The 19,141-nt window shown below is 32.4% G+C and overlaps 5 protein-coding genes across 8 annotated transcripts in view; 3 read left to right on the top strand and 2 right to left on the bottom strand.

Moving 5' to 3' along the window:
• Window positions 1-2,543: 2,543 nt before the first annotated feature.
• On the bottom strand, window positions 2,544-14,634 carry LOC108575252 (ADP-ribosylation factor 6). Of its 4 annotated transcripts, XM_017937997.1 has the most exons (6): window positions 6,609-6,823; window positions 5,870-5,981; window positions 5,668-5,771; window positions 5,386-5,584; window positions 5,120-5,303; window positions 2,544-2,875 (listed from the first exon to the last, which is right to left on the bottom strand). In XM_017937997.1, the coding sequence occupies exons 2-5, from the start codon at window positions 5,949-5,951 to the stop codon at window positions 5,161-5,163; spliced, it is 528 nt and encodes a 175-aa protein (XP_017793486.1). In that variant the 5' UTR covers window positions 5,952-5,981; window positions 6,609-6,823; the 3' UTR covers window positions 2,544-2,875; window positions 5,120-5,160. The 4 variants fall into 4 exon arrangements, with proteins under 4 accessions (XP_017793486.1, XP_017793487.1, XP_017793484.1 ...); XM_017937998.1 differs by lacking the exons at window positions 2,544-2,875; window positions 6,609-6,823 and adding an exon at window positions 14,596-14,634 and having other exon boundaries at window positions 5,001-5,303; window positions 5,870-5,930; XM_017937995.1 differs by lacking the exon at window positions 2,544-2,875 and having other exon boundaries at window positions 5,001-5,303.
• Window positions 7,139-9,810, top strand: LOC108575250 (UDP-N-acetylhexosamine pyrophosphorylase). The gene is made up of 4 exons (XM_017937993.1): window positions 7,139-7,196; window positions 8,206-8,720; window positions 8,803-9,199; window positions 9,274-9,810. Exons 2-4 carry the CDS (start codon window positions 8,242-8,244, stop codon window positions 9,808-9,810), a joined length of 1,413 nt encoding a protein of 470 aa, XP_017793482.1. The 5' UTR covers window positions 7,139-7,196; window positions 8,206-8,241.
• LOC108575249 (separin) lies at window positions 10,511-13,059 on the top strand. The gene is made up of 9 exons (XM_017937992.1): window positions 10,511-10,720; window positions 10,818-11,034; window positions 11,109-11,398; window positions 11,514-11,650; window positions 11,725-11,941; window positions 12,019-12,329; window positions 12,393-12,560; window positions 12,636-12,781; window positions 12,886-13,059. The coding sequence occupies exons 1-9, from the start codon at window positions 10,511-10,513 to the stop codon at window positions 13,032-13,034; spliced, it is 1,845 nt and encodes a 614-aa protein (XP_017793481.1). The 3' UTR covers window positions 13,035-13,059.
• On the bottom strand, window positions 13,094-15,053 carry LOC108575251 (mannose-1-phosphate guanyltransferase beta). The gene is given in 6 exon segments (XM_017937994.1): window positions 13,094-13,355; window positions 13,437-13,668; window positions 13,734-13,921; window positions 13,975-14,329; window positions 14,402-14,615; window positions 14,967-15,053. Coding segments are annotated over 5 exon segments (1,101 nt in total). The 5' UTR covers window positions 14,559-14,615; window positions 14,967-15,053; the 3' UTR covers window positions 13,094-13,186.
• A 1,427-nt stretch (window positions 15,054-16,480) lies between these two features.
• Window positions 16,481-19,141, top strand: part of LOC108575254 (trithorax group protein osa) — a 15,588-nt gene continuing 12,927 nt past the window's right edge. The window contains 4 exon segments of the mRNA XM_017938000.1: window positions 16,481-17,542; window positions 17,726-17,848; window positions 17,921-18,127; window positions 18,399-18,458. Coding sequence (XP_017793489.1) covers window positions 16,703-17,542; window positions 17,726-17,848; window positions 17,921-18,127; window positions 18,399-18,458 — 1,230 coding nt within the window. The 5' untranslated portion in view covers window positions 16,481-16,702.

The raw sequence follows: 19,141 nt of genomic DNA, 5'->3' as shown, positions 1-19,141 counted from the left end.
ATTCAATGACTGATTTCAATAAATGTCCTTTATTAAATACGTTGAACTTGGTTGTTGAACTTAGACTCCTCGCAGTTTTATTAGTTTCATGTTCAGTGTGAGGGTCATGCATTACCACATATGGTTAGGTTAGGTTAGGTTAGGTTAGCTTAACAACAATGCGTCCACATGTAACTGAATTTGTGAAAGATACACAATCCAAGGTTTTATGATATCTCATATTTTTATGTCGGCACAACATCCTGTAGGAGAAAGAATCTTAACTTTTTCAGTTATGTTTACCGTAATATGATACTGCATAATTATTTATAATATAAATTATTGCAAATACAGCTATAAAGTATTAGTAAATAGCTAAGGATCTTCTATAAGTATTTGATCATGAATATTTTGTGTCTTTGTTTTGCTGCAATTTGTTCTTTCTCTGTTGCTGCTAATTTCTTGTTCTAAATGCGAATACGAAAAAGCAACTTAGACAGTGTGTGATTTATCTGAGAACGTGTAAATATCTCAAAAAATATGGATGACACGGAAAAATATTTGAGACAAAAATTGTAGGGTACCAAGGGGCACATATGATGCCTATATTTAGTTGATCTTGCGGTGACCTTGAAAAGCTTTATGAAAGTTATTTAAATTTTTAAATGGAAACCTACACTTTTTGTTACATATTCCTGTAGCTGATGTTAAAACGTTTTGAAAGCACTACGTACACGTGCATTTTGCACTAGCCAATGTCGAGATACCAAATTTCAAATCTGATGTGCCGGAATTTTAGTGGCTACGTAAACACAAATTGACCGTGCAATGACAAGAGACAGTTTGTCCTAATGCTTCCATAATATTGAATTGGTCGTAACGGTCCGGTAACGTGACCCCCAAGATCGCCAGATTTTTCCACGTGCAATTTTTTCTCTGGTGATATTTGAAATAAAACGTTTTCTTTACGCCCAGGGACACAATAGGTGAATTGCAAAGAAGGTTCACAAACACATGTCAAACAATTACACTAGAAGTGCTGAAAAATGTAGAGCAGGAATTTTTAAGGATGGGAAAGTACATATTACTTTATGACAAAAATCATTCAAGGAAAAGTGAGAATTTAGTAGCAGTGTTTTCACACACATACACACGGTTCTTTTTAGAGCCACCATGATGTACAAAAACCGACCGAGCGACGTTCTCGCGATGTATATCTGGTAACGCTAGTACCGGCGGCACATCAGATTTGAAATTTAATATCTAAATATTAGCTAGTGCAAAATGCACGTGTAAGTAGTACTTTGAAAATGTTTTAACGTTAGCTACAAGAATATATAACAAAAAATATAAGTTTACATTTAAAAATTTAAACGTAACCTTCATAAAGCTTTTCGAGGTCATCGCAAGGTCAAATAAATATAGGCATCGTATGTGCCCCTTGGTACCTTACAATTTTTGTCTTAAATATTTTTCCGTGTCATCCATATTTTTTGAAATATTTACATGTTCTTAGATAAATCACACACCCTGTATGAGAAATATTCCAGAAATAATAAAAGAAAATATATCCACAGACTTCATTCCAGAATGAAGAACCTAGCGACATTAATTGAGGGGGTTAAAGTCATAGTAGAGTAAGTCGCATTTCCGAAAATTTGGACCTAAGTACTGAAATGCAACCTACACAATGCCAAACTGTTAAAAAGACAAGTGAAGTAAATCATAATTGGGATAAGCTTTCTGGTAATATTGAATACAATACAGTACCAAATTTGGTGCTGTAGAATTTATTTTATCATTTCTAATAACATTCTCTGTTTCTCAGAATAAAGAAATTGTGATTTACACCACTATGACTTTAACCCCCTCAATTAAGAAACAGGTCTAATGAGGAGAATCTCTATAAAAAAATTTCATGATATCTTATGCTTTCAGTCTGCACATTATAAAACAAGTAAAACGTAAATAATTTTATTTCATTTTGATATCTCTTTTCATGATATAAGATATAATGATTGAAAATATTCTTTAAATAGCTTTATGTAAAAAGTACCACTTTCATTAAGCGATTATGGTTTAATATTTTCATGATGCAATTATATATATATATTTTTTTTGTTCGAATATGTATTTTATATTTCACAAAATGCTTTTATAATTTAAAGGTGTCTTTATTATACAAATAATAATATACAAGTACATATTTATTCCGGGTTCATCGGTTTCCAATTTTGTAAAAATTACTGTTATTTATCTATATAATATTCATTGTAGTATTACACATATTGTTTATTTATATAATTTACTTGTACTAAAAACCAAAAAATTCTATTGCACCTTTAGTTACTATTCATAAAAGTATTGTAACGTTCAACTTGTTTCGGAGTACGTATTATTTTCATTATTTTTTAAGCTGTTAACTCCTGAAAGTTCAAAAATTTATATAAAATGATCGATTATATACGATGCATCATTTCGTGCCACGTTATTTTAAATATGAAAAGATTACTGAAAGATACCTTCACTGACAATGTTTAATCGTGAAATCGATTGATATCGGTGCATTGAGAATTCTTTGGCTAATAGTATAAGTCAGCGTTTCCCAATTTCTTTTTAACTTTATGGACCGTATACTATTAAATAAAATTTGTTATCCGCAAACAAACAGTCTAGTACTTTCTAAGAGTATGTACGTGTTCGTTTTTTTTTTTAAATTGCAACATTAAATACAGTTCTTGATGTTTCTTTGTTTTTGCTAGTTTCCATAAAACGAAATATCACGATCCATAGAGTATAAATATTAAGAAACGCTGATTGAACCTTATTACTGAAGTAACCAATTTCTTCCTTACTCCAAAGCGTTTTATATCGAGCCCTGCATTCTGAATGGCCCCTGTCAAAAACAAATCGTTGGAAAATATAGAAGATACGCATTTGTATGAACTGAACAGTGAATATGATGATATCAAATGCTTACTTTGACAATAAATGTCTGTTTGACAATATTATAATTATTAGTACTGCGTTAAAACATATATTCTCTAACAATAATGAAATCACGCATACGTCTCGTTTTTTTCTCTCTCTTCCTTTTTTAAAAGTAAGATCGGTATTTTGACTGTAAATAGTTTTGCTATTTCAGACTGAGCAGAGAATGAATAAATATATGTATATTGCTATTCAATGAAGTTCACTTCGTTATTTAAGAAAATTATACTAATAATATCTGCTTCAAATTATGTATCATTTCTTTCGTAGGATTCATTTTATTTCAGGCTTTGGATATTTACTAATAAAATCTGTATTCTATGGTTAAAAAGAATTTTTAATTTTAATTCGTAATTATAATTAATACAATTGATTCGAATGAAGTTTATTGCCAAAATCTATAAATTCCTTCATAATTCTAAAACGCGTTTTTTTTTGTTAACAATAATTATTATCTAACAAAGTTACGTTACAGCTGTTACCTTTCTTTTTACAATTACACTAACAAAGGGAAACAAATATATGACACATCATAACCTTTTCCTTTTTATATGAATGAAATTAATAATGAGCATAAATACATATATGTATATAGCCATAGAGCACTGCTCAATACTAGCACACACATCCCAGAAACAGACTATTATTTTCTTTTTCCAAAGCCTGTGCACGGCTCCTAAATATGAGCTAATTTTACTTTGCACATTAGTTATCATCAAATATAACACTTAACATTAATGGTACGGATGCCGAGAAAAAGAATCTGACGAACTTATATCTGTATAATCATTACTCTCTGGTTCATGTAAAATAATACAATTTGTTAAAATCCTAGTACCTTAATATAATCATGGAATGCAAATAAAATGTTATAGAAACGCAGAGCAAACAAGCAACATATCACTGTTACTCCATTTTAATCGCTATGCAGACATGAAGTTCGTAGAAGAAGATAAAAGAAAGAATCGAATAACGATGAAATTTTTCGGTTGAATTAGTAGCGACTATCGATAAATATGTTTATCATTCTTATTCTATACTTTATTATAAAAAATAAACGAAATGGGACGCACACAAAGCATTGTCTGACTTTTCCCTGTGACCTAATTCTAGTTTTGCGTAATCCGATCACTTAACTTGTAGAAAATGTTGGCAGATTCAATGCTGTTACCATTATCGAGTAACATTGTTCATATTTTCTTTCTTTTTTGTTTGTTTGAGCTCGTATTATCAAACCTTGTGTGGCTTGCCATTTGTGCGTACAGAACAACCCCATTTATAGGTATATATAAGTGTACGTTCATACATTTAATGCATTTCAATTGAAATGAAGCACAAAACAATATATGCAACAACACTATCAGAAGTTTGTTTTTGGACTAAAAAGACCAATCGACTGATGCATAAAAAATGTTACTCAACCTGGAAGACATTTGTCAAAAAAGAAAAATCAAATGAAATCGCGAAAACATTTTTAAAGAATAAGGTTGATAGCGAAAATTTATCAATGAATATTTTCGTGCTCTATAAAGTCATTAATGTAAGTGCTTTGAATGTTTACTCACACATATCAGTAGCGTTATATATATGAATATTATGTGTGATACATATTATCATGTAGCATCGACAACAACCAGAAGAATGAATTTTACGTCCATTATTCATGGACGAAATACTTTACATTAATCATTGTATAAATGATCATTTCAAATTACAAAGTTAAATATTTTTGTGAATGCATCCCGTGTAATATCATAAGTAGCTCTTACAACTTTTGTATTTTCTTACAAGTTAGTATCCCATTAATGCGATACGCACGCGAATATTTATATATTTATATATAAATTACAGTAAAATGCTGAACGTGATAGTCTAATCAATAATGTTGTATTAACTATTTTCACGCACTTTAGTAAACAGTTAGTAACAAAGTCTATATCTTTTGGTACTTTGATAAATTTCTATTTATGTAGTATTAATATTACTGAAACGCACCATCTGATATTAATGGTTGCTTTGCGTTTGCTGTCGTACGTCCGAAGTGATATCTCTCTCTCTCTCTCTCTCTCTCATGGATCTTAATGATCATTATCAGTTGTTATAGAGCCTCTACATGATAAATAAAAATGAAAATACAAAGCAAACGTACATTCTTGGTATGTGGCTAATCGATGAAAAATAAATATTTGTTCATAATTTATGATTACTGGTCAACCATGTAAGGCCTTCGTAAAGCCCATCCCCAGTTGTGGCACATGATGGTTGAACATACCAATTCCTGTCTCGTATCCTAGTTAAACCCAATTTTTCTTGTATTTCATGTGGTTTCATTGCTGGAAAATATAAGAATTTGTATGTATATGATGTAATGCATAGATTGTAAATAATAAAAAAAAAATATATGATTTTTGTTACCATCTGGAAGATCTTGTTTATTTGCAAAAATTAAAATAATAGCATCACGCATTTCTCTATCATTTATAATTCGATGGAGCTCCTGGCGTGCTTCATCTATTCGATCTCTGTCAGCACAATCTACTACAAAAATAAGTCCTTGTGTTCCAGTATAATAATGACGCCAAAGTGGACGTATTTTATCTTGTCCACCAACATCCTACAATAAAGACATTTCATTTACTAAATGTTATGAACATTTTTAATGTTATATTGAAAAAAACATAAATTTTCATTGCTTACCCAAACATTGAACTTAACATTTTTATAGGTAACTGTTTCTACATTGAATCCTACAGTTGGTATAGTTGTTACAGACTGTCCTAATTTAAGTTTATATAGTATTGCTGATATGTAATTAAGGAAATATTACTGACACAAACAACATAATTCTAAAAATTTCTTTTACAAAATTTTATACAAAGATAATATATGTGAAGGATACTAGTTTTCCCAGCAGCATCCAATCCTAACATGAGAATTCGCATCTCCTTGTTGCCAAAGATCTTTGACAACAACTTGCCCATTTTGCCAGCTGCTTTTTATGCACCTGGCACCTGAAATTAATAAATGTTACCTTTTGAAAAAAACAATTTTCCTGTGTCTAAAAGTTTCACGTACTACAACAATGCTTACTAAAAGTTTTCTTATTGGAGCAATAAAATTTTTTCTGTCATATTTTAGGAACAATCAAGAACATTGTTTTATATTCCTCAGAAGGTATTATAACATCATTCTTTTTACAAAATTCTTCTAAAAAATATAAAACACAGTGAAGAAAACATTCTATGGGCCTCTAATCTTTGTCTAAAATTAATTAATAAAGAAAAAGTAACAGTTGAATGAATAATATGACTGATATATTACTGAAATAAAGAGACTCAAGGACGTTCCTCCTAACCTATCAAAATCATAAATAAAAGTGAAAAAGATAGATGCTAGAAAAATAATAGCATACGAATAAAATTGTGATATGTTCAAAAGCCAGACTAAACCTATCGCTGAAATTTGTTGATTTATAAGAAAGTTAATATTCGTATGATAGCATCCGACAGTTGTCACGACAAATGCACTAATTGGGCTTGCAGTCTGCATGACAATTGATGACGAATTTTTTCAAGAAATCCTTCGAATCAGCAATATCAAAAGAGTGTAACTTGAGGCCAAGTATAAATGTAACTCACCGAAATACATTTACAAAGGGCCAGTACTTTATCATGAACGCGCAGACATATCACATCACTACACATAACTTATTCTTACAGTTTTAATATTGCTACGGCATTACCGAAAACGTTATTTAGGCAGGTACGGCATGATGTCTCTTTGTAAGTCACAAGCAAACACGCATGTAACTTAAACGAAATATTGAGATTACTTCTGTATGCATTGAGGTCTGACAGAGAATTTGAAGCGCCACCGTATGTTGCGATCTATTACTAATACCTGATTGGCAATATATTTGAAAATTTTATATCACTTGAAACATGGCTACCTAACTCTAAATTCGTACTATAATGAGGATAATTTCGACTTTCTATTAATATGTATTCGCGTACAATACAATTATAACTGAATACGACACGAGGAGATTATTGTAATACAAATCCATAAATAACTCAATTCAATGTAAATTTCATTAAATTAAATGCAAGATGATTCTTAAATATTGTTGATAATTTCTAATAGAGGAATAGTACAATACGAATCGAGATTATTTTTTAAATGTACAGTTTTTTCATACCTGTGAGGTTATTAAGATAAAATTATGGGTATGTAAAGGAAAAACTTGCTACTAACATATTTTAATATTTTGTAAGATAAATAGTGCACTTTTAAACAATTTTATTTCTTATGTACACATGCGCATGCCGGTAATCAGTGATCAACTGATCAACAAAAAAATTTATATTATTTTGAAAAATTTCTATTATATATTTTCTTTTTTTGATTTATTATCTTCGAGGTCGTACATTATGACTAACTGTGAATCCTTTTAATTCCACGGAAGGTTACACCCAAACAAACAAATCAATAATTAAAGTTTACAAATCTAATATCAATAAATTGTAAAAGTCCTTTTTTTTTACACAATACTTTAAATTCAAATATTCTTAATTAGGAATATATAAAAATAGATACAATGACATCGTTTTTCTAAAATGAATCTCCATGTTACCATCGTAAGTGCCATGCCCCTAAATATTTTAGTTTTATATGGCCAGATTGCAAGATTGCATGCTCGTCTCAATTCCTCCTTTCACTTTTCATTCTCATCTCGTATTAATATTACAAAATCATTTTCATAGTGGTCTTTGGTAAGGTGGGTATTTTTAGTTTCTCTCGAACTCCTGTCTTATCGATAATACTGGTACAGAAGCTAGCAATAGGCGTGCCGTGCGAAAAAGTTACGGTCTTTGCGTCGATCGAGCCGAGAGGTAAAAAAACATGATCTTTCACGGCCGGTGTACGTTCGTAAAAACAAAATATGCTGGAAAAGAAAAGGAGAATTGCCCGAGTGGCTGGAAGGGAGAGAGGGGTCGATAAGAGAAATCGAGCTGAACGTGCTACGTGGAATCGTGAAAGTGAAGGCGTATCCCGCTACCTATGAATTGTATTAGGTTACAAACCTATGAGACCAACTTAACCACCTGTTGCTTGACTCGCTTTTAATTTGTTCCCATTTGTGTCTGAGTAAAAACATAATACAGTCACTTATCATTCAGTCTGTCCGGTATTAATGATAACAGCCTTACGATAACAAAGTATCCTCGTTGCTAGTACATACGCGTCTACCAAACGTGAAAGGGTGCAAATATGGAATCTCTCAAAAAAAGACTGGTCGAGTGCGGTCAGGATCATCTGTTAAAATTCTGGGATCAGTTGTCTGACAAGGAAAGAGAACAGCTTTGTCAAGATATATCTGAATTACATGTTATAGAAGTGACATCATATTTTGAGAGAACAATGTATACTTTTTCCAATATGCATCAAAATATATTAGATGATAGAGTGTCTCCTATTCCTAAAGATAATATTGCATCTGTCAAGACAGCGGATAAGGATCAATTGAAGATATATAAAAAATTAGGCTTGGAAGAAATAGCAAATGGCAGAGTAGCTGTGTTATTAATGGCTGGTGGTCAAGGAACCAGATTGGGTGTCTCTTATCCTAAGGGTATGTACAATGTTGGATTGCCCTCTGGCAAAAGTCTGTTTCAATTGCAAGCAGAGAGAATACTTCGTTTACAAGATATAGCAAAGGAAGAATGTGGTAAAGCAGGAGAGATTACTTGGTACATATGTATTCTTTGTATAAATTTAATAGTTTATAAAGTATATAAAAGTCCATATTTTAAGTAAACCTTATTTTGTTAGGTATATTTTAACCAGTGAAGCCACGCACGATACAACTGTTGATTTCTTGCAAAAATATAACTATTTTAATCTAAAGGAAAAGAATGTTAAAGCTTTCAAGCAAGGCATGCTTCCATGTTTTACTTTAGATGGAAAAATCATTTTGGATGAGAAATACAGGCTTTCTAAAGCACCTGATGGAAATGGAGGATTATACCGAGCTTTGATGACACAAAAAATATTGGATGACATGATACAACGTGGAACTCGTAGTGTCCATGTTCATTCAGTTGATAATATTTTGATAAGAGTAGCAGATCCCATTTTTCTAGGATATTGCTTATCTTCCTCTACTGATTGTGGAGTTAAAGTTGTAGAAAAATCTTCGCCAAATGAAGCAGTAGGAGTTGTGTGTAAAGTATGTTTATAAAACACAATAGTCATTTGTAACATTTTATTTTATTAATATTTATACCATTAATGTTATTATAGGTTGATGGTATTTATCAGGTTGTTGAGTACAGTGAAATTTCAAAGGAGGCAACTGAATTGCGTTCTGATGATGGAAAATTAATTTACAATGCTGCAAATATATGTAATCACTACTTCACTGTAGATTTTCTACGTGCCGTTGCTAACGTTCACGAGAAAAAAATGGAGCTTCATGTTGCTAAAAAGAAGATTCCATATATTGACGAGGATGGGAATAGAAATGTACCCACGTCTCCAAACGGTATTAAAATTGAAAAATTCGTATTCGATGTGTTTAAATTTGCCAACCAGCTAACAGTTTGGGAAGGAATTCGCGAGGAAGATTTCAGTCCCGTTAAGAATGCTGACTTCGCTGGTGAAGACTGCCCAAGCACAGCGCGAAATGATGTACTTAAACTCCATAAGAAATGGTTGTTAAACGCTGGAGCGACGTCTGTGACAAACGATGTAGAAGTATCTCCCTTACTATCATATGCGGGAGAAAATTTGAGTCACGTAAAAGGGCAATCGTTCGAAGGTCCTTACGTGTTAGAATAGTGCACTATACAGATCATCATAAAGATGTATTTTTAAATTTTCTGTGATTCAATGATAAAGCTTAGATTTAAAAATTGTTAATATTCTTGTATAAATTTTATATCAGGGATTTAGAAATATACGAATGTTATTCCTATTTATTGCAGTTGTATTTACATAAATTTTTAAGAATTCTACATATTTTTAGGTTAGTTTAAAAAATATGTGGCTGTGTTATAAACTTCGAAAATTTATGTACACGACGAGACTATAACAAAATTCATGTATTTTGACATTATATGTTTACATTAATTTTGTACAACTGATGCAATAATAATAAATAAAAAACGTAAAAATACATTAACATAATAATCATGTCTTGTCAGATTCGTAATCAAATCAGTTTCAAACGCCATCTGACATTTAAATTTCTTGCTGGTGCTTTGTTGCCTTCATCCTGAATTTACAGAACGTGAATTTCTTTATTTCTATAAAGAAAAAATACATTAAACTTAGTGTTTTTACTAGTACAAGATGAGATATACAAATATTTAATATTAAAATGTATAATTAATTTTTCCTGTATCGTAAAGTTTTTTCTTTCTAACCTGATTATTGTGTTAGCTACATTTGAATTTAAATCACTTAAAACAACAGTTATCAAATAATTGATACTGTGAAATGTAGAAGTGTGAAAAGATAATCGTGTAGAAAGTGAAATATGTCTATTAATATAGAAGAAATATTTCAAATTTTTCACGAGTGTCATTCGAACAATGGTAAACGTGAAGAAACGTTAGATAAGGTTGAAACTAATTCTATAGAAAATGTGAAAAGTGACATTGAGACATTACTGTCAGATATACGATGTAATATAGGAAGCGTCGAATATGCAAATCTTCATAAAATGCTGGCATTTTCTTATTTAAAGGTATTGTTGATCTATCAAGTTTTCATAATACATTAACAGTTACCCAAACAATATGATATTAGTAATTTTTTAACTGATTCATAAATTTTACTTATAGATTGGTGATGAACTTAAAGCTATATGTCACTTAATTGAGTCACATGCTGTGATACTTCGTCAACAAATATTGCATAGATCTGTGAAAACAGAAATGCGTGAATCAATTTTAAATACACAACAAACTTATGGACTTAAATCCTCTTATGTTGGATTCAATATAAATGACACAAATAGCATTGATAATTTAAAAACAAAACTTTTTGATTTGCCCAAAGGTGAAATAAGATAAATAAAATATTTAAATACCAATGAACATATTAATAACTTCTACATAATTTCTTGTGTATAGAATGGTACATGATTCAAATTACCAGTCAGTACAAGTCTCCAAATATTTCTGAATATAGCAAAACTACATCAGATGCAATGCATGAGATACATATTACCATACTACCAACAGGAGCTGAAGAAATGGAACCTTTGTGTATAACATTACCAAAACCTAAGTTACAATCTTCATATGATATTTGTTATGAAATTCAAAAGTTACTTTCTAATAATAGGTCAGAACTTGAAGCTACTTACACAAATAATGAATTATATTGGAAAATGAGAGAAAGGCAAAATATAAGTATGAAGGTATTTAAACAATAAGTATAATATTAATAAATTTAATATTTTTATGTATGTATGCATGTATATGTGCACGCGCGTGTGTGTGTGTGTGTATATAGATATACATTTTTTTTTTAAGACTGCTATTCAAGCATTAGAATATACATGGCTGCGAGAGTGGAGAGTCTTATTTATGGCAGATCCAATAAACAAATATGATTTAACAGCAAATATTGTACAAATGATTGAGAAACTAATATCTGATGACAAAAAATCGTAAGTAATATTTAGTTGAGCAACTATTTTACTTTTTCTAATCCATGTGTTCTATTAAGTCATACATATTACAGACGAAACATATCAAAGAGATCTAAATGGTTGTTAAAAAAAGTAGCACTAGCAGCATGTTTTCTTACAAGAGAAGAAATAGCACGTGCTGTAAAGTATGTACTTTCTGATAATGACAAACTTGCAGACAATATAATATTGTCCATACTTGGAAAACTGCCTTGTATAGAAGAATTAAAAGAAGCAACTAGAAAAACATTAGTTTTGATCATTGATGAAGTAAGCTTGAAATTTCATTTGTTTTAAAATATAGTGTAAGATTTACAATTTAATGTATGTTTCACTATACTTTATAGCATATGGACTATATACCTTTTGAATCTATGGAAATTTTAAAGTGCCATCCAATTACTCGTTTTCCATCACTGCATATTGCATATGCTTTATTTAAAGAACATGAAAATACAATGGAGAAAGGCTGTAAAATAATTAGAACAAGAAAAGATATGGGCACATGTATAGTTAATCCTTCGGGTAACTTAGCTAAAATGGAAAAACGTATGAGATTGTTTATTGAATATTGGTTGCCACATTGGAGAAGTTGGTACAATGTTGAACCACAAGAAGAAGCTTTCGAAGATGCATTAGTTAATCGTGATATATTAATGTACGACTATTTTACATATTGTTTCGTTATCCGTATAATGTTTATAGTATATTGTTTTTATAGGTATAATGGTCATGGCAATGGAATACAATATTTACCAGGAGAACAAATTGAAAGACTTAGAGTGAAATCAATTGTTTTACTGTTTGGTTGTAGTAGCGTAAAATTGCTTACAGTAGGAGGACGTTATCCACCATATGGAGTCTCAAACCAGTATTTAATAGCTAGCAGGTAAAACTAAAATTTTACAAATATTCTCGATTAAATTATAAAATAAGTAGGAACTAAATTCTTTACTTTTCGTAGTCCTTGCGTACTCGGTATGTTATGGGAAGTTACAGATGCTGATATTGATAGAATGACGACAAATTTCATTAGTAATTGGATTCCATCGCCAATAAATAGATCGTGGGCAGATGTCGATATTAATATGTGGTGTGCGGGTACTTTAAGTTAGTATGAAAAATTACGAAACATTTTCATTTTCTTCATTTTTTCTTTAGTGATTTTATTGCTTCATGATGTTTTCTTTTTTCTTTCAAATTTCGACTATTAGAATTTCTCAAAAATCCACAGAAAGGCACTGAAAATGTGCCTATAGAACCTGAGATGTTAAGAGCAGTAGCAAAATCCAAAGATGTCTGTTCTCAGTATATGACCGCGGCTGCAATAGTAGTACGAGGACTACCAATAAAGCTCATTTGAATTGTAAATGTAAAAATGATACAAACAACTGTATATTGAATATTAATTTACATACAGTTAAAAAGCTGATAAAAACTTTTTATTTATAGAATATTTCGCAATTTAGTCACTCATATTACGCATCGTGTGTATTTTAATAGTATTGTCTTTGGTCACATGATTATTTGCGGTTCCGGCACAGAACTGGAAATATTCTTGTGAGGTAAAACTTGGCCTCCGTTTATATATAATTCATCTTTAACAATGACATCTTCACCAAGTACTGTTATACCTTCCATTCGTACCCAACGTCCCACAACACTTCTCCATCCTACGATGCACCTGTTATAACATATCACATTGTATCGTGTAATGATGGCTTTTTATCAATTAGTTAAGAAGAAAGATTGTTTTAAAATTTACCCATCTAGCCATGCATGCTCTTTTATTACAGCTTCTTTAAGAACAGTGCTCCGTTTAATGCAACATCCGTCAAATAACACAACACCAGGACCTATTGTAACATTAGGCCCTATCCTACAATCTTTTCCGATCTTGGCCGTTTCATCTACTAAAACATTTCCCACCACTCCTGGACCGGCGTATAACTTTTCCGGAAACTTCTGCCTTAGAAATGTCAGGTACATACTCATTCCTGTACAAGCAGAACATAAAAGAGCCATTTAAAAACATGTTTGATTCCATATTATAAACGCATACCTTTTAGGAAATCTTTTGGTTGTCCTACATCCATCCAAAATCCTGTCAGTTCCATTGCGTATAATTCTTCATCCTGAGCCATGTATGGGAACACTTCTTTTTCTATACTTGTAGGCTTCAATTCTATTCTTTTTAAGATACTTGGGTTAAAAATGTACATGCCTGAAAAATTTTAGTGAACAATGTGACTAAATATTTAAAAATTAATAAGCTTCTGAATTCAGTATTAAAGAGACAATACCTCTCTACAAAACTTTGTATTTTTCCATCTTCTCCATAAACAACTACACCATATTTCGATGGTTCTTCCACTTTAGTTACAATTATAGTGCCCTCCCTACCATGGCTTTTATGAAACTCCAAAAGTTGTTTGAAGGGAAAATCACAAATAATATCAGAATTCAAGACAAAGAATGGCTCATCTCCTGAATCCAATAGATCACGTACAAGTGCAAGCGGTCCTGCAGTACCAAGAGGTTCTGTTTCATGTGAAAAAATTAAACGTACTCCTAACTTCCTAGCTTCTGCACCCAAATCTCTTTCCATTTCCTCTGCACGGTAAGATACTGCTAATATTACTTCTGTTACATTTGTTGCTACCTGAAGTGAAATTTATTCAATTAATTATAAAATTATAAAGAGAAAATCTGTCACAGAGATATTATAACATACTAGAGCTTCTATTTGATGAAGAAGCATTGGTTTATTAGCAAATTCAACCAATGGTTTTGGTCGACTTAATGTAAGTGGTCTTAATCTGGTTCCATATCCTCCAACAAGAATTACAGCTCTCATTATTCCTGATTTTTTCCTTTTTGGTTGCATTACCCACTTCAGTTAAAATCTGTTCATGGCAACTCACATTCATAAATAGATTTAAATCTGAAAAAATGTTATCCATCAAATTGGAGAACAATGACATTTAAAAGAAGTTTCAATTTTTTCAAATAAGATGTTACAAAAAAATGCAATTCCATGCATTGTTTAATTACATTCAGATTAATACACACTTATGTGAAAATCGATGCCTTTATTAAATAAAAATCGTTCCGTATGAGTAAATCAGTTCGCAAAATAGATTAACGAGTAACTTTGTGGAAATACAGCAAGATCTACGGAAATGTAATCAAAAACACATGTGTGTACAAATTTTATCACACCGTCATTAAGTAATTTATTTAAGAAGTTTGTTTTCCTTCTTAAGTACTTAATAAGTATACATAAAATGCATACCTCATATTTACATCGTGACACGAAGAAGTAGAGATGCAAACAATCATTAGTGATGAATATTGCCACGTAGGATTGAAATACCAACTAGCATACAGTGCGGGGATAGAAAGAAATCTCGCGGGACGGCACAGGGGCAAGAGGGGTCACGCGATCCGATTGGTGTGTGTGACCGTTTCAGCCAATAGTACGCTAGAACCGAAAATGCGTGTGAACATTGCATCCACTCTGCCCAATTAAATCCGCATTCCTTCCGCGGGACTTTTTTCTACTCCGTATAGTATGTACATAATGACACATGTACGCGATAAGAGTACGTGCAGAATTATTGATACTAAACAATCATATAATATCCATGGATTTATGTTTTACATTTACAATCTTACTCTTATCGTAATTTTGTATAAATTTTTTTATAACTAACATTACACCATGTATCACTTATTACCTGTAGTAAACTACAGTAAGCGCCATATTATCACTCATTTGACATTTGTATATATAATATAAATACACATTATTTTTCAAGTTTATCTTTTAGATATCTGTTTTACATTATACTTTCTTAATTCAATTCTTTTTATATAATATTTTTAAAGAATTACAGCAATATTCTATAAAGTTATGAAATATAGTATTAATACAATTATTAAAAAAATTGCTAACTTCAATTACTTTTTATTAATGACAATATTTTAGTATTTTTCAGTAATATTTTAATTTCTGAAGTTAATATTTGAGAAAATCCATATTAAAGAGTTATATAGCATTATATATGCTTTCTATTTTATACAGCTATTTTTAAGTTAGTTAAATATTAAAACTCAGGTCAATTATATTTACAGAACACGAAGATGGAAGCAAATTAAATAAATTTTTATTTAATTTTTCCTCGTATAAAAATTTAGAATAAATACTAAAAAAGAGAGCAACTGCATCTAAATCTCTCGTGTGTAGTATATTTTGTGCGCTTGCGCTAAAATAAATATCTTATGCATGGAATCACACATTAAAATCAGATAATTACATTATAACCGATTTCTATCATGCTTTTTATAAATTTCACGAAAAATAAAAAAAAGGTAAGCGTGTAGTATTGACAACATTAATCATGTATTATTATGATAATCGTTTACTGCGTTTCAATATCTTTTGCTATTCTAACTCTAAAACATAAACATGTAACAGAATTAATACCATCTAATAATTTCAACGATTGAATTGCATTAATATATTCATTCGAATACATATTGCTGTATTACATGAAAGAAACGATCAATCTTTGAAAATGAAAGTTAAAAATGAGCGCATTTCGTTTGATATCTCAGATATTACAAAATACAGGAGAATTTTCATTAGAGGCAGAAGTGTAAATTATAATTCGAAGGAAAGTCAATGATACTCATTTTTGCGAAAAGTCGCCGATTGTGGACAAGAATTGAACGCGACTGGTTCGTGATACAGCCGCAAGATGGCGTAATACATGCGACGCTGCTTTTGACGTTCGTGTATGAGTTTTTTTTTTGGTTCCTTCTACTTTGAAAACGGCAGGAAGCAAAAATTGTTAGTACGGTGCTTAGTCCTCGCTAGTCTGACTGAGGATGTGGTGGAAAGAGTTAAGTACGATAGGAGAGATTCAACTGAAAAGGATTTCGATTTCGAGTACATAGTACGCGAGACACACGAGGTCCCGCGATTGGCCAGTTTATGAGACGACGATGGCTCCGTGAGGAGAGAACATGGCTGCGACGCAAGCCGAGAGCCAACAAAACGATGTGAAGCTGAACGAGTCCGTGAAATGTGCACAGAAACGTCCGCAAGTCGGTGGGAATAGTGCGAGTGTTAATACGAAGCAGCAGCTGGATCCAGAGCCGGGTGATAAAGTGCCCCGGGGCGCGGCCCAGCTGCTTAAATATGTGAATCGCGGCGGGGACACGGGTTTCGAGATGAGTCAATACCGCGAGGACATTGGTGGACACACTGCCGGTGAGGTAAAATCACCCAGAGAGGCTGGACAGGCTCCCCAAGAATCTATCGGCAAGCAAGAGCCTCTCGACGCGCCCGGGCATCCGAACCATCCCGGACATCCGTTCACGTCGAACGTTATACGTGATTACCCGGAGGAGTATACCAACAAATCAAACGAATTTCCCTCCAAGTCGTTGACTGATTATCCAGGCAAGCAGGTACCAGAGTATGTGGGAAAGCATGGAGACTTTCCAGGGAAACAGTTGGATTATCATGGTAAACACTTAATACATGAAAGTGAAAGAGTTCATCGGGCTGAGATGGAAGAGCATTATGCAGCCTCCAAGATTGAATCACGATTGGCATATGTAGGGGCTACACCAAGCAGTTTTCCAGGACAACCAAGGTTTCTATCGGGACAAAGTATATCACAAGCTACTGGTCCTACTCCTACGTTAAATCAGTTACTTCAAGCATCTACACCTGTGCACCGATTTCATGGAAACTATCCTGGTATGGGACCAGAGCCCTATCAACAACCATGGCCCATTCAGCGACCTCCAGTTGTTCCTCCAGTTTATCCACAACCTGGCCAACGGCCTCCACAGACGGTGAGTATAAGAATCTTTGTTTGGTAATTGTACAGAAACTTTTTTGAGATGAGTTCAGTTTTTGGTTTAGTTGTAGCTTTAGATCATTGCTTTTATTGATGTATGTATGTTTGTTCTTTATAAAATGTAACTTTTATTATCTTGTTGATAATCATGTAATTAAATGCACCATATGATGAATAGGGGTCACCAAGATTACATGCAGGGCCTGGAGGGCCAAGTTCTCCAACTCCTATGCCATATCAACAATATACACAACGTTATTCTTCTCCTGCAAGACCTCATGCACCATATAGTCACCATCAGGTATGTATTATAATGATTCTAAAGTTTATTCAATTAAGTAATCATTGATACTAATTAACTTGTGTCTTACAGCTAAATTCATATACAACACAAACCAGTCATCCTTCCAGTCTATACACAGAGCAAAGAGGATGGAATCAAGGTGGACCGCCAAATCCACCACCACCTCCAGCTAATCAAGCTAATCCTTCAAATCAATCACCACAACGTGCTCTTTCACAATCTCCAGCACCACCACCTTCTGCATCTCCACAACCACAGTCAACTGGCCAATCTCAAGTAAGCTGTGTAGACAAAAAATGTATTTTTTATGTTTCTAGCATGTTAATGAATGTCATTAATGACATAAGAAACGACCATTTGGGCATGTAAACAAGAGTCATAAAGTCAATCTTTTGTTTTCTTATTTTATTTGTATATATATGTAAATTATTAGGCCATTATGTTATTAGTGGAAAAGACAAACTTAAAATAGGGAACTAGAAAGTTTTGAAGTCAGAAAAATAAATATATCTATGTAATATATAAAAAGTTATTTTACTGTGTACAGAGTTTCCACAACTTGCAACAACGATCAACAACACCAAATACTCAAGGAATAGATTCAGGGGTAAGTGTTCTTCAAATATCTAATAAATAGTATATGTTTAGACCAAAATTTTATAAATAGTAGCACGCTCGAAAATGATCTATAAGGTTACCGGTAATTACAACCAGTCAAAAAAACTTGATTATAATTATTTATGAACATGCAAGTAATCAATAAGAAAGGTAGAAATTCTAAATTATACAAGTTTAGAGCACATCGCGACATAGTGGATTTATTTTGATCTTAATTATAAAGCACATGCGCGCGAATGCACGTGTTATTGTTATTTCGTGTTTGTGATACGATTGGCTCGACTGCTTGGTTCATTAAAAAAAAAAGAACGTATCGAGACAAAAGACGGTGGTTGCTGCGCGCTGTGGAACGATAAACCGACAGCGCAAAGCAATTCTAATTTCACGTTGCATAAAGTGCTATTTGATCTTGGATACAGTGGACGGGAGTACTTCAATACTTCTCTCGTGAAAAGAGCAAGCATGAGTGAGCGAAAGGGAGACCTCTCGAGTACGGGTTGCCTACCGAAGGAGGGGCTAGGTGTGGGGAGTGGGGATGGAGAATAAGCGACTTGTAGAGTTCGATTAGGGCGCGAGTTGCGCGGCCGCTGGAGCCCCAGATATTAGCGACTTCCCCTTCTCTCCTTCTCTCTCTCTCCCACCCTGCTTCTCTGTTCTTTCAAATACATACAT

Source organism: Habropoda laboriosa, unplaced genomic scaffold (assembly GCF_001263275.1).
Source record: "Habropoda laboriosa isolate 0110345459 unplaced genomic scaffold, ASM126327v1 scaffold207, whole genome shotgun sequence".
In the NCBI taxonomy this organism is placed as follows: Eukaryota; Metazoa; Arthropoda; class Insecta; order Hymenoptera; family Apidae; genus Habropoda; species Habropoda laboriosa.
The sequence above is the reverse complement of the archived record's forward strand: the minus strand, read 5'-3'. Positions and strand labels throughout refer to the sequence as shown.